This window comes from Pimephales promelas, chromosome 17 (assembly GCF_988280905.1).
Source record: "Pimephales promelas chromosome 17, fPimPro1.hap1.1, whole genome shotgun sequence".
Classification (NCBI taxonomy): Eukaryota; Metazoa; Chordata; class Actinopteri; order Cypriniformes; family Leuciscidae; genus Pimephales; species Pimephales promelas.
This window is the reverse complement of record NC_142785.1, coordinates 25,793,834-25,808,838: the sequence shown is the minus strand read 5'-3', so window position 1 is coordinate 25,808,838 and position 15,005 is coordinate 25,793,834. Positions and strand designations below refer to the sequence as shown.

The window sequence follows — 15,005 nt, the reverse complement described above, 5'->3', positions numbered from 1 at the left end:
ATCCGGCTTACATCAGATCTGCCCAAAATTTGTCCATTTTTAAATCTACTTTGAAAAACGCATTTTTTCTCAATAGCTTGTGTTTGTTTATATTTTTATTTGTATTGTTTGTCTTTTTGGCCTTGTTAAGCACTTTTTAAAAATGTGCTATACAAATGAAATTGTATTGTTTTGTATTGTATAGTAAACGATTAGAGTAGTCTTGCATATATATCAACAGATGGAAGTCTTGTCATTTTCACCAAAAGACTGAATTATGACATTTGGATTGAACATTTCAAGGTCAAAATTAAAAAAAGAAAGATAAGGAAAAATAAAAGAAATGTCTGAATCGTTCAGAATAGGTCCCATTACAAGCATTTACAAAACAGATGGAGTGAGTTTATATTTCATGCAGACTTTAACACTAACCTTTAAAGTCTCCACCCATTTATAGTCAGTTGGGTCCACAAAAATAAGTATGGGCTGTTTATGAGAGGACTGTTGGCGGCGGCGACAAAGGAACAGAGCAGAGCCGTAGTATGATTTTCTCAGCATGACCACATTTAGAGAGGCCTTATGGAAAAGCTCCTCCCATTCAGTCTGAAAAAAAAAACCTGTTTAGAACCTGAGAACACTGCAATAAGTGCCAGGAAATATCGAATAAATAACTGGCCATTGTTTCGTTTGTTCTTAAATTAAGTACAGCATTGTTACTTTTAGGCACACACCTGAGTCAACAAACCCTCCTGGTTGCTTTGAGATGTGAGGAAAGCTACTGTCTCCCCTAGACTGTCTCCTCTGAGTAGCGTGTGTAGCAAAACAAAACCATCTTCTTTTGCAGCTGAACTCAGGTTCTCGATAAGAAATGCAGGATTGGTTGTCGGTCCTACTGCACAGTTACACACAACCAGGTCAGCTCCAACCAGGCCGCCTGTTGCTGGGCCCTGTAGAGGGTCCCACTGAGCAGATGAGATGCCCTGCTCCTCCAGGGAGTTCTGGTGAGCAGAAAGCTGGTCAGTGGAGACATCTGATGCGGTGTAGTCGAGACGCAACATCGGCTGGATGTTGAGGAGACCAACGGCCCGAGAAAACACATGGCCATTGGCAGCTAGAGCCTGAAGGAAAAGAATAAATGTTGAGAACTTCAACCATGTCCTCCACCTCAGAATAATCTGCCCTTTATAATCCTAAATAAATGATTCATCATACCTCCAGGACTTTGAGTTTTCCAGGAGTGCTGTTCTCGAGGGCCGTGTCCAAGCAGTGGCGTAACGCCTGGGAGTCCAGCAGGCCATTGAGCAGAGGGTCCTGCAGTAGACAGTCTCTCTCCTTCTCCACCGTCTGTTCCAGCTCAGAGCGCAGGTTCCCGTTCAGCTCCAGTCCGCACAGCACCGAGAGCAGCCGCAACAGACCTTTTTCCGCCTCTGCTCCAATCAGTTGGCCCTCGTTCGAATCTTCTAACCCAGGGATGGAGATCTTCACTCCCTGATTGGCCAGCTTCTTCTGGAGACGCTGTATTAGACCTGTGCATACAAAAATGGGAATAGTAAGTATAGTGCCACAAACAAAAGAGAAAAATACCACAGAAAATTGACAAGATTGACTTCATTAAATAAATATTATGATTGTAAATATAGTTTTACTTATTTTCGTAAACACCATAGTGGCTCATTTCTGTGAGAGCAGAATAATAATTTAATGAGCAAGTGGATATACAACACTAATCAAAAGAAAGACATTTATAATATTTAAAAAAAAAAAATTCTAATAAATGCTGATCTTTTGCTACTAAAGACAATTTAAGATAATTTAAATCATATTTCACAATTTTACTTATTTTTTATCAAATAAATTTTGCCTTGGTGAGCATAAGAGCCTTTTCAAAAATATATAAAATAAAAAATGCCATGCCATGTCGCATTTCTCAGTGAAGTGAAAATCAGAACATACCTTTGCAATGTCTCAGTTGGTCGCCAAGTTTCTCATTGGTTCTCAGGCAATCTAAATCCACATTGGGAACAAAGACAAATTCCTCCAAAGTGGGCGGAGTCTGCTGCTGTTGGCGACGGGGTGCTACGGTAGCGTGAAGTCCACAGATCTGAACTCCTCCAGCTGTTATGTTGTCCAGACAACGATTAACATGAACGTCCACAGCTGAGGAGAAGACATATTGGTTAGATAAGTTTCAAATTAGGTTAAGTTAGACTTCTGCTAGTTGGTGTGTCTGATACCTTTCTGCTCATCTGCATACTCATTCACCCTCTCCTCGTGACGTTTGGGGTGCACACGCACAGAGCGGATGCGAGTGGGAAGTCTCAAACTGCGACCAGGCAGCCCCACTACGATCATCTGCAACATGGTGTCTAAAAATGTAACCCAGTTACCCGTCCAGTGAAGTTTTCCACAGTCACCTGCGAGAAAAAACGAATATTAAGAGTTTAGGATTGGCCGAATCATATTTTTTGATCTTCACAATGTTTTAGCCTATATTATCTCAACAATTTAAGTTGAGGTACATTTTTAAAGGGAATTACCTGCGTTGTTAGATTCCAGTATTCCCTGGAATGTCTTGCCGTAGTCATATCCACGCAGACGCAGCTCTTTGTAGATGTCCCCAGCTTTCAAAAGCAGTTTGGGATCTTCCTTGTCTGCAGGCAGTGGTTTATTCAGCTCAGCATGGAAAGCATCAAGTTCAGTGTCTTCCAAGACACTCACTTTACCTGGAACCAGAAAGGATATAAGAGCATGATCATCAATCTGAAATAAAATGTCTTGTCAACTCACAAACATCCTGTATTACCCGAAAAAAAGTGGTCTTATTTTGACGACGATTTTAACAGTCTGGAAACTCACCACTGACAGCCAGATTTCCATTCTCCGACACCTCAAAATGGTTAGTGGCAGGCATGAGTCGCACCTCCAGCTGGACAGACCCTGTGATGTAGTGCACACAAAAACAATCCGGTAACCTCTAAGCCACAGTCCGTTCTATATGATCAAATTTACTTAAAAGCATGTAAATAAGTTTGGGGTTTAATGAATAAGAAGATAGACTTCTTATTAAAATGAACCTTCATGCTCAAGGGCTAAAAAATAGAGATTCATTGAGAAAACCCAATGGAAAGAAAAATGCTTTGGTGACTACCGTGATTTAAAGTGTGGCAGCAGTGATTTTAAATAAATCTATTGATCAATTCAATGCTTCCTTTCTGTATTCATTTTTTGTTTTGTTTTAAGTCTTACTGATTCCAACATTTTGATGGTAGAGTACATTTATTTTTTTATTCAGAGTTGGAAAATATATATTTTCTTAATAAGTCACATTGTGAGCTATAATGGTGCAATAGTGAGATAGAAGTTTGCAATTATAAAATTGCAATTACAAGTCCTCATTGTAAGATAAAGATTGACAACTGTGTAAAACAGCTGCAATTATCTCTGTATTTTTATTCTAGGCGTCAATTTCATCAAAGATGTCCAGACTTGCAGTACAAAGAAAACAAATCTTTTACCTGTCTTGGGTAGGATGGTGGCTCTATGGATGGTGACGTCTTCAAATGTAACAGGAGTTTGCTCCATGACTGTGCCTAGTGATCTCATTAGAGTCCTCCAGGCCAGAACCAGGTATCCTGTGGCTGGGTACAGCACCCGTCCATCAATACAATGACCAATCATGTAGTAATCAGGAGACTCTGGGTTCATGTCTGCACAAAGAAGAGCCAGGCATTAAAAAAATAAACATGACACCGCATCAAAAATGAGAAAACCAATGATTTCAACTTCACTACTACCCACCAATATTGTACACGGTGGCAGAGGTGGATCCCCCTGAGCCAGCAGGGAAGTCCTCCACCTTGGGCACATCCCAGATCTGGGAGTGATCCCACTGAATGTGAGGGGAGATGAGGGGAGTCCCTGTCGGAACAGGGTATTCCACTGCTGGATACAATTTATTACTGTTCACGTTAATTCTGTAAGAACAAAAGAGTCACCATCAGTCATTTAACATTTGAAATGTCACATCTAAAAAAAAAAAACAGTTTGGGAATGAACAGCATAAAAACCAACCCATTCATGTGGATCTTGCCCACGTGAGAGAGGAAGAATTCCAGATTGTTGACATGACCTCTTTTCATTAGGGGGAGGATGGAGCAGGTTGGTTTTAGGCTTCGCTTCAAGATGGCCTGGAGGTGAAACAGACACAGTATGTTAATAATAGTGGATCTAGATTCAAATCTTCAAGGCATGTGAATTGGGTTCAGACATAAATAGTAATAAAATAATTTCCCATCCTTACATGTGTCAAATATTATCCTTAAATTATAACCATTATGATCACAAGCTATAATCATTGCCTGACATGTTCATGTGTTTGGTGAACATTATGCATTCAGTTAAGCAAACACATAAATTATATTATCTAATGGCTATATATATACTAAAATTCTAATTGAATTGAACTGTTACCTGCAGCAAAGCATGAGGGGCAATTTCAACAACCACAGCATTATCTGGTACATGGTTAAGTCCCTCCTGGAAGAGCACAGGGCTGACCAAGTTATTGACGTGGTACTCCGCAGAAGAGTAGAGTGCCAGCGGGCTCTCCCAGTCCGGCTGCGGGATGGACGTACTGATCCAGCGTGCTGAGCGAGGCCTTGGACTCTTTATTACCTACAAACACACACACACGTATTCAGTGTTTATCTATGATGAGGTTTTGAGCCGTTAATGGCCACCAGAGGGCACTGGTACACTTCAATGCTTCACCAACTCACCTTCTGTAGTGCAGTCAGGAGGGCTGGAGCGATAGAGGCCATATAGTATGAGTGGAAAGCCACACCGGCACTGCGCACCTCTTTGGCAAACACACCGCTCTCTTTCAGCTGGGCAACAAACTTACTGACAGAGTCCTGCATAACCAAACACTTATGTGAGGTACGAGATTCGAGAATGCATACTGTAATTCTATAAACACTATAAGTTTTTTATATATTCATCATTATCTTGAGTGCATGTACCTGAGGGCCTGAGATGGTGACAGTGTCCTCTGCATTGTGACAAGCAGGAACGACACCCTGTGGACACTGAGCTTTGCATTCTTCCCACGTTAGGCCTAAAGGGGGGAAATGATTGATAAAAGATACCATTGGTAAGCTTGCTAAAAAAAAAAAACCTATAGCATACATTGCTGAACAAAAGACTAGGCAAATCCCCCATGGAGGGACACTTTGTGCTTTGAGTCCAGTTAATGAAGCAAATCTTGTGGATGAATCTGCGGTCACACTAACCCACTGCAGCCATGCCCCCCGGGGGCAGGTTGGCCTCTTTAATACAGCGTCCTCTCCAGTAAGCGGCAAGAACGGCCTCGCTGTGGCTCAGGGAGCCATCGGCGTAACCACATGCTAGCTCTCCCACAGAATGACCCACAATCCCATCAGGCTGTAGACCCAACTTCCGCAACATGTCAATCTGGGCGACCTGGAAAATTGTGAGTGCACAATTAGCAAGTGTAGTAGGTTTGATGTTTTTTTTGTGTCTCATAAATAAGTGACACGCTTAAAAATGCAAGTGTAAGGAAAAAGCACTTTGTTTGAGCCATACAAGTTTAAACATGCAGGCTGAGGAAAATTATGACAGATAATTTGGATGAACTATCTCTTTACGAGACAGTTTCGCAGACGGAGTGGCTGTTGAAATCATGACTGATTGTGCCACTGTATTGCAATATTTGGCAGCTGGTATCAGTTGCAAAGTTTACAGGGGTCATTGTGTCATTGAGAAATTCTGCTGATCTCAGTCCTGTGCCAGTTACTCTGGCACTGTACATGGTGTCTATAGAGCTGGAGGAGACTGACCTGGATGGCCGCAAGAGCAACAAATGCATGAACGGTGTCTTCAAAGGTGCTCTCATCAGCATCCAAGAGCAAGCGAGACACACACAGCCCAGTTTCCTTCAGAGCCACGTCCGAACGCTGGATTGACTCCCGGAATTCAGGCAGCTGCATCAGACTACGGCCCATTCCAGCCCACTGTGTCCCCATTCCTGGCAGGAGATGGAGATGCAGATACGAAGAAAGACAGGACCCAGAATTAAAAATTCAGCCAATGTCATCATGTGTAGAAGCTTTCCACTATGGTGACTGACTTGCTCTGAATAATAAGCTTAAAAGGGATTTATGCAGTACCTGTTAAAAGTTTGGAAACATTATTCTGTTATAATAATGCTGAAAGTTAAAAGTTATGCATTTATTTAAATAAAAAAATACAGTATAAAAGCAATCTTGCAAAGTATTAAAATGACCGTTTTCTTATCCATCCATCCATCTAAATAATGTAATGAATAATGTAATTTATTCCTGTAACGCAAAACTGAATTTTCAGCACCATTACTCCTGTCTTCAGTGTAACATGATCCTTCAAAAATCCTTCTAATATCAAATCAAGAAACATCTATTATTATCATCAATGTTGAAATCAGTTGTGTAGCTGTTTAGGAGCTATTTTGTTTAGGATTGACAGTATCTAATAACACCAGCTTTCTTTTTTTTAATTAAATCATTACATTAAAATTTTAGCAGCCTGTTTTCAATAAATGCTCTTTTTGGACAGGAAATGACGTTTTCTAAAAGTCGCTGCATGCATTTTATAGTACATCAAGCTCTTTTTGAGCAAAAGATCTTACTGAAAATTCACCCCTTTTTCTCCCAATAAAACATTTACCATCATCAATATAAGACTCCTCACCTGAGCAAATGAACCAGAGGGGTCTTGGTGTGGGCTGGACCTGTTGAACCTCTTTAAGCTCTCCCTGTGCTCCTATCAGTGCATAGCCCCTGTAGGGCATGCTTGCCGTTGGAACTCCAGACACATCATTCATTAGAGAAAGGTAGTTTGGGTTTTCCTTATACTGTTGGGCATTGTCTAGGAGGGATGTGACCGCCTCCTCAGTGCGACCACAGGCCTGCAGGAGTCTGGGGATTGAAGGTTGCGCAGCTTGAGCCAGTGATTTCGAAACATGTGGACGCAGGATCACATGGACATTTGAGCCTCCAAACCCAAATGAGTTGATGCCCACGATGCCCCCACGGACAGGTATGGGCTCCGACACAACACGCAGCCGGCCATCCGTCAGAGCAGGAATGTCAGGGTTTGGATCATGGAAATGGATGTTGGGAGCCCAAACGCCATGTTCCAGAGACAAAACCACCTGAATACACGCAATATGAGAGAGTTACTTGATTTACTTCACATTTGGGATGTGGGATTCAGCTTCCAGGTATTTAAAGAAAAAGCTGACATGCATCTAATCAGGGAGAGTCTTTGAAAGACAGTTTATCTACCTTGGCAAGAGCTGCCAATCCAGAAGCAGGCTCTGGGTGTCCCATGTTGGATTTGGTTGAGCCAATCAGAAGCGGATCCCTCGGTGACTGACAGAATACACTCACAATGCCATTCACTTCCTGAGGATCCCCGACCTGTAAAAGACAAGAATTATTTGTATTATCCACTAAACAACAAACAATGACTGCATTTACATACAGAGGCAGAAGAAAATGAATGTTACAGTTCCAATAACAATAGCTAGGACACTAAAGAGACCTTTCAAAAGACTCCGACAAATCCAAAAATAAAGGTTCCCCAAAAATAAAAAAAAATAAAAGTGCCTTGGTGGAGGTGAGTGGAGTAACATCTCACAACATACTGCCAAATCTTTTCCAATCCATAAGGATGAGATGCACTGTAGGACTTGTGGAAACACCACATACTGAGTGCTAATTTTGATAATATAGACCTCAATTCTGTTCAGGCACTCATTATTGCAATGTCTGTGAATTCCTTTTTTTGTATATAAAATTTGTACTTAATCATATTTACCAATCATATTTACCAATGATCAAGCCACTCCTATTTTTAATTTTGGTGCAAAACTCCTCAAAACAGTAATGTGTGTTTAGTGTAATTTAACGTTTGACTGACCTTAGTACCAGTACCGTGGGCCTCGATGTACTCCACCTGTTCAGGTGATATGTTGGCCTCCTCATAAAGGGAACGGACCAGGCGCTGCTGCATATCACCTGATGGGAATGTCACACCTGGGGAAAGAGTCGACACACCACATTCCAGAATATAAGCAAATGCAAGTATTAGTCACAATGACATATGCATTTCTGGAATGCAGACGTGAGCTACGGCACAGACTCTTCTGTCCTCCATTTACTGTAGCGGCACATGACACAACAGGATATAGGGGGGACTGATATCAGTTTCTACAAGATATGCCAGAGATTTTAAACAGCCTCAACGATCACGCTCAGCAAAGTATCATGTTTAAAAACACTGGGGTGTAAAGTGTGGCAAGAGGCACTAGGGGAAAAGCCAGCATCTATGACACTTATAGTGCCAGCATTGACAGTAATGCCAGGCTTCAGTGAGCCTAACCAGATCAGGCAAGCATTAACCGAGCGGATTTCACTCACGCTCTGGGAATTTGAGGCAGATTTGACGTCTGTGAAAAGGAAGGATGGGTTTACCTTGCTCTTTGTAGCCGTCTGTGTTATTGCCAGCATTGAGAACTGTGGCGTAGATTCTCTTAGCCATTGACTTCTTGGTCAAGAGTACTGCAACAGCAGCCTCTGAGCGACAATAGCCATTTCCTAGAGAGGGGGAAATAAAATTAATTATTATAATAAAGCCTCCATTCATTAAACAATAGTGCAAATCAGAAATGTAGTCACAAAGGGTCTCCGTTCAGAATAGCATGCCATTACACTAACCATTTGTAACTCTACTTTGTGCAGTATGCAAATTCTCTATGGAAGAGTACTTTTCCCATAAATTGAACAAAACACACTGCGCTGAATACAATATGCCAAAATGCAACGCAATTGATTTGACTTTTGACCTCCCATATGACAAATGAACAAGAAAAAACATCAGCTTTCTTAACATCTCCTTCTTAATATTTTATTAGGCTCCAAGAGTAAAGACCTATTTACACAAAACTGTATTAAAAACAATTAGACAGCTAAATAAAACATGGAATCAGACGACATTATAGCATACTACTGCTTAAAACCCTTTATTTTGCATAATGCATGCTGCTTCACACACTATACTTATTATGTAGTATTCAGTATGCAACACTTAGAAGGCTTAGAGTGCCATTTAACAAGTTGTGCAATGATTGATAAACCAGATTCCTTTTATACCTTTCTGAGAAAACTGTAGACGTTACAGTGATGCACGCAATCTCACCTGAGGCATCAAACGACTTGCAGGATCCTTCAGGACTGAGCATGCCCAGTTTCATGAACTGCACTGAGGTGTTGGGCTTGAGCAGCAGGTTAACTCCGCCCACAAGTGCTGCATCACATTGGCCATGGCGAATAGCATTGAAAGCATTTTCCAGAGCCAGCAGACTAGAGGAGCACGCGGTGTCAATGGCTGTGCTGGGTCCTGAATAGGTGTTGTACATCAAACACAACAGTTAATGGTTGATCAGATCAAGGATTCTCACACAAAGTGATTTAAGGAATCGATTTCAACTGGTTGAACGGGACAACCCAATTCTGTCTTACAAGGTTACCTAGAATTGAGTCAGTAATTAAACTTGTAATGTTTGCATACCATTGAAGTCAAAGAAGTAAGACAAGCGGTTGGCAAACATGGCCCGCTGGCATCCAGTCATGCTGTATCCCAGCAGCTCCTCTGGGTCTTTACTGAAGGCCTCTCCTGCCTCTGAGCCACTCACTCCAATGTAGACGCCTGTCTTGCTGCCACGCATGGACACTGGGTTTATGCCTAAAGGGAAGAATCAACTTGTTCTATATGTGCAGTAAATAATCAGTAAAAAAAAAAAAAAACTCGACTTGTCATCACTTATTCAGCACCAAGAAATAAATGCTCCTTCTATTTAAAAACTTTAAATGAGCTCTCTTACTATATATACACACACCATATACTAATAAACATACGCTATGTTCAAAAGTTTGGGGGAATTTTTTTTTTAATCAAGGATGCATTTATTTTTAACAAATTATTTAATTAAATTAATTAATATTAAATAAATGTATACAATTATATTATATTTTAAAATTTAATGTACTCCTGTGTTGGCAAAGCTGAATTTTCAGCATCATTACACCAGTCTTTGTGTCACAGGATCTTTCAGAAATCATTCTAATTTGATGATTTGGTGCTCAAGAAATTAAATTTCTTAATTTTTTATTACAATTTTTTATTTTATTTTTAATTAAAATTTCAAAATTATGATCAAAAGTTTGCAGTTAAATTTTGAAATTATTTTCGCGGGAACCGTGGTACGTATTTTTAGGATTCTTTATGAATAGCATTTATTTAAAGTACAAATCTTTCCATTTAATTATAAACATCTTTACTGTCACTACCACTTCAGTGTATCCTTACTGGATAAAAGTATTGAATTTTTTCACAATTACTGACCACAAACTTCTGATAAAACATCATATGGGTGTAATAATATATACATTAAGTTTTTAATCAGCATCATAAAAATCCTCAAATAAAATAATGAGTAAAGTGCTACAAAATATGACTTTTACCCTTTAAATGCAAGCTTGTCATGCATGTCATGAGCCACCACAAAATAGATTATATTAACACCTATTATAAAAGAGAGCAGCGGACACTAACCTCCATCGACGATGGCCTCGTACGATATCTCTAGCAAAAGCCTCAGCTGTGGGTCCATGGTGTGAGCCTGTTTGGGATGCACACCAAAGAAGGCTGCATCAAATCTGTCGATTTCTTTTAGTTTTCCATTTCTTCTGGGAAGGCCATACAGACCTAGATTTAAAAAAATAAAAATAAATAAAAGGAATCAAAAGTGCTCTCTACTCATCGCCCTAAGCTTGCTTGTGCTTTAGCACATGAATGAGAGTATTAACTTGGTGCCAACAGAGAGAAGAGAGACAGGCCTTTCATAACACCCAAAGCAAGACGGACAAGGAAAAGCACAGAACAGCAGCCATGTAGACAAGGCGACCATCAGGTTGGCCTTCGAAAAAGCAAACCATTTCTAAGTTATCAAAAAAAAAAAAATTTGAACTGAATATTGCTAGCATACCTGGTTTCCACCGCCTGTCGTCTTCTGTGACCATGTCCACTCCATTGAAAAGGTTCTGCCAAAATTCTTCCAAATTGTTAGACTCAGGAAGGCGACCTGAAATTCCAGCTACAACGATATCCTCCATTTCTGACTAGATTTTCTTTGATTCTAATAATATAAAGACAAAGAAAAAGAAAGAATGGGTCAGTCAATGAACAGAAAAACAGCGCAATTCAGTCAGTTTGATCTACATTGGCATTATCAAGAACTGTGTGTGCATGTGTCATTCAATTTAAATCAGCAATTGTGTGTTGGGGTCACCAAGTTGGTGTACAATTGGGTATAGGCGGGGGAGTGTGCATGGGGGGGGGGGGGGGCGTGGCCTGAAAAGCTGGACACTTTTGTTCCCCGTTTCAGGGTCACAGCACTCAAAGCGACAGCATGGATGGGATTCCTGTTCATTCAATGCAATCAAGAAGCGGTGACAAACACAGTGTCCCTCTGTTCCACTTTCCTCAAACCACAAAGGAGGGTTCATTTTAATTTGGAGGACCACAGAAACGGCATTAAATATGCCAACAGAGAAATCAACTCCCCTAACTGTACAGTACGCCATCTGATATATTTTACCATCTTTATAAAGCAAACACAACTATATCTTTTTTTTTAGAAAATCAACTTGAATTAGTTAATTTCATCTATACAGAAACTACAGAAGAAAAATACTAGAAATATTATAAAGATATATAGTCGTAACATATTTTTCTTTAATTTGGGATGATGTGAAAAATTAGATGAAAATGAAACTAGTTCATAACAAGCTTCCACAACATGTTCCCATATTAATATAATAGTGTATAAATATATATAGAGAGAGATAGTGTGTACAATAAATGTATAAGTAGTTCAGATAATTTTGCACAATATATGCATCATCAATGAATACATTTATTTTACAACTGTCAAAATAAAAGACAATCATAGGAGAGGTCTTTCCTAACACTTGTGAGCATCTTTTTAATGTTTGTTTCCACACTGGAGAAGTTTTAAACAAATGATGGTTCTCGTTGATTCGTAAACAAAAAGATATGATTCACTCATGGAACAGACATCGCTACTTTTCTAGAGCAGGACTTTCAGAGAATAACGACTTTAATTTCAGGCCGTTTCTCAAGTCATTTTGTCTACTTTTATAATAAATTTATAATTATTTATAATATTTTATAATTAAGTGACATCAAGGCCAAAGTGTAACAAGCAATAGAGATTGGATGTAAGCCATATATTTTCGTGTATATGAAAATAACTTCACTTGTTATTTAGGAAAGTGATATTCATTAGAAAATGAATATTTTACAATTACATAAACAGAAGAAGTAAATGTGCACAGGTAAGTCTGAGAGAAGGAATTAGTGCTCTTTGTTTCCACAGTGACAACCAGAAGGAGTCTTTGCCGGGCAAGTGCTCACATGCAACAGCTTGTCTGTAAACGTGCATGTGTGTGAGTCATTTAAAGCTCCATTTAGTGCAATAGTACAATACACACATGTTAAAAAAACGAACTGAACGAAGCAGAACAAAGCTATAGATAAACCAGCAACACAAAACAGCTATATTGATTTTGGTGTGAACCAAAAAACACTAAACTGGTTAGGTGTAGAACAGTAATACTATGAATAAATGACTATTTTGATTGTTTAACATTTAACAACAATACAACAACATTATGCATGGCAGAATGCAGACTGAGAAAATAAACAGATTTCTGAACTGTAATCTACCTGACCCAGATCCGAAGCAGCCGTTGAGTTAGTGATGTAGCTGACCACTTGCCCAACTACAGCTCCGATTAACAACCTCCCATGGAGCTTGTGTGTCATCAGCTGATGGCAGTATTACAGTCCTTAAAGGGATAGTTCACCCAAAAATGAAAATTCTGTCATTAATTACTCACCCTCATGTCATTCCAAACCATTAAGACTTTTGTTCATCTTCAACACAAACAAACATCTTTTTGATGAAATCTGAGGGATTTCGGTGCCTCCATTGACAGCTAAGTAAATACCTCTTTGACACGTCAAAAAGCTCAAAAAATGAATTGAGTGGTTTAGTCCAAATTCTTTGAAGAAACTCAATTGCTTTATATGATAACAGATTTAATTTGGGCTTTTATTCACATATAAACATTGATCTGTGAATATAAACAGCTCAACCGAACCTGCTTGACACACAAGAAAAAAACTCTTTGGTTCTTGCTGAAGCTCAAACGTGCTGCGTAACACAAGAATGAACCTCATTGGCTCTTGCTGAAGCTCAAATGTGCTGCATAATGAGAATGAACCTCATTGGTTCTTGTTGAGGCTCAAACGTGCTGAGTAACACGAGAATGAACCTCATTGGTTCATGCTGAAACTCAAACATGCTGCGTAAAACGAGAATGAACCTCATTGGTTCTTGCTGAAGCTCAAACATGCTGCGAAACACAACAATGAAATGAATATCATTGGTTCTTGGAAATCAATCAAACATGCTTGAGCTTCTGTTTACCACAACTGATGTGAGAGATGAATGTTTAAATGTAAAAGTTTGGGAACCACTGGCTTGGACCATATGATATACGAATATGAAACATAAATGCAATAAACTTGGTAAAATTCTCTGAAAAATCTTGATAAGCTGACATCAAGCTGATTATCATCTGATAATATTTATCTACTGAGTTTTACTAAATGTGATAATCAGATATTATATTACAAGTTATTTCCACACATTATTGGGACCTAAATATATACATGGTAGTCAACTGAACATGAGGGTTAATAAAAAAAACACCCCAGATGTCTAGGCTGCATGGTCTGATAATGCATTGCAGACAGAGAGAGTCCTGCAATAAATATAGACTATAGATAGTGCCTAAACAGAACAGTCCTAAAAGCATCTCCAAATATTACCATCCTCACAGACAAACACTACTTACATGCCAAACCTTGTCAAGGAGGTTTCAAAGCGTGATAAATTCCGCACTAGCTCTACAGTGACCGCACTGACACCTTTCCACATCTCAACATATTACATTAATCCTTTTTAGTTTATAAATAGAAAGATCAATTGCATAATGCTGTTTCTTTTATGCAAAGATGAATGTCATCCTATGCTGTCTCCAGCTAAAAGCTTACGCTCACTTTAAATCAAGAGTGTGCTGGTCATAGATATTCACAAATGCGCAATATCCTTCGGGTTAAATTAGAAATGGGAAGTTCGACACATTTCCACGAATCGATTCTTTCGAACAGGTTCTGTACTCTTACTTCAATGAACAAGTCGAAAAAAGCGATTCTGCACATCCTTAACGTCATGACGTAATTACGTCAAGCGCGAGCCCAACATCCCTATGCAGTGTGCAAAATTAATTGGATATTTTTTTTTGCGTATTTTAATAAAATGCTACGAATAAAACATTTCTAGTTTATTTGTAACATGTCATGCTTTTTGGCAATTAAAATACATTTCATCATATATTCACTCTACGCTCTTAAGATTCAGCGGTTTCATGATTCACTGAAAAGATCCGATTCAAAAGAACCAATCATTTAGATTCTTTTAAGATATACATTTTTATTCATGGTGTTACAGATAAATCTTGAATTTGAACAAGTCTGAAATCTGCACATCTTGTTAAACTACAGATCTAGAATTGACACGATATGCTCGCTTACCTGGATGGGTGTACAGATTACCGCTGTTTCCCGCAGATCCTTCGGGAAAGAGTCGACTTCTATACTCCTCTTAATTGTTGTCGGCTCTCAGTACAGAATGGAGAGATTCGCGATCCCCCCTTTGGCCAAGCCCTAAAAATTACTCTCGCTCTTCTGAGTCCCTGTGTCTGTTTCATTTAAATGTCTGACATCCTCGATGGCCACGCCACATGGGCTGACAG

At 39.4% G+C, this 15,005-nt stretch overlaps 1 protein-coding gene across 2 annotated transcripts in view; it reads right to left on the bottom strand.

Moving 5' to 3' along the window:
- Window positions 1-15,005, bottom strand: part of fasn (fatty acid synthase) — a 25,794-nt gene extending 10,789 nt beyond the window's left edge. Inside the window, exons 1-24 of one of the 2 annotated variants that reach the window (XM_039665124.2) lie at window positions 14,785-15,005; window positions 11,087-11,236; window positions 10,654-10,806; window positions 9,610-9,783; window positions 9,238-9,438; window positions 8,514-8,636; window positions 7,960-8,075; window positions 7,323-7,457; window positions 6,727-7,189; window positions 5,838-6,025; window positions 5,271-5,460; window positions 5,001-5,095; window positions 4,758-4,892; window positions 4,450-4,653; window positions 4,051-4,166; window positions 3,778-3,953; window positions 3,495-3,686; window positions 2,836-2,916; window positions 2,517-2,702; window positions 2,214-2,393; window positions 1,933-2,136; window positions 1,192-1,505; window positions 711-1,097; window positions 412-582 (exon numbers count right to left, since the gene is read on the bottom strand). In XM_039665124.2, coding sequence (XP_039521058.2) covers window positions 412-582; window positions 711-1,097; window positions 1,192-1,505; window positions 1,933-2,136; window positions 2,214-2,393; window positions 2,517-2,702; window positions 2,836-2,916; window positions 3,495-3,686; window positions 3,778-3,953; window positions 4,051-4,166; window positions 4,450-4,653; window positions 4,758-4,892; window positions 5,001-5,095; window positions 5,271-5,460; window positions 5,838-6,025; window positions 6,727-7,189; window positions 7,323-7,457; window positions 7,960-8,075; window positions 8,514-8,636; window positions 9,238-9,438; window positions 9,610-9,783; window positions 10,654-10,806; window positions 11,087-11,213 — 4,311 coding nt within the window. In that variant the 5' untranslated portion in view covers window positions 11,214-11,236; window positions 14,785-15,005. Of the gene's footprint in view, window positions 1-411; window positions 583-710; window positions 1,098-1,191; window positions 1,506-1,932; window positions 2,137-2,213; window positions 2,394-2,516; window positions 2,703-2,835; window positions 2,917-3,494; window positions 3,687-3,777; window positions 3,954-4,050; window positions 4,167-4,449; window positions 4,654-4,757; window positions 4,893-5,000; window positions 5,096-5,270; window positions 5,461-5,837; window positions 6,026-6,726; window positions 7,190-7,322; window positions 7,458-7,959; window positions 8,076-8,513; window positions 8,637-9,237; window positions 9,439-9,609; window positions 9,784-10,653; window positions 10,807-11,086; window positions 11,237-12,849; window positions 12,871-14,784 lie in introns of those variants that run through there. The other variant, XM_089122286.1, reaches the window with a different exon arrangement.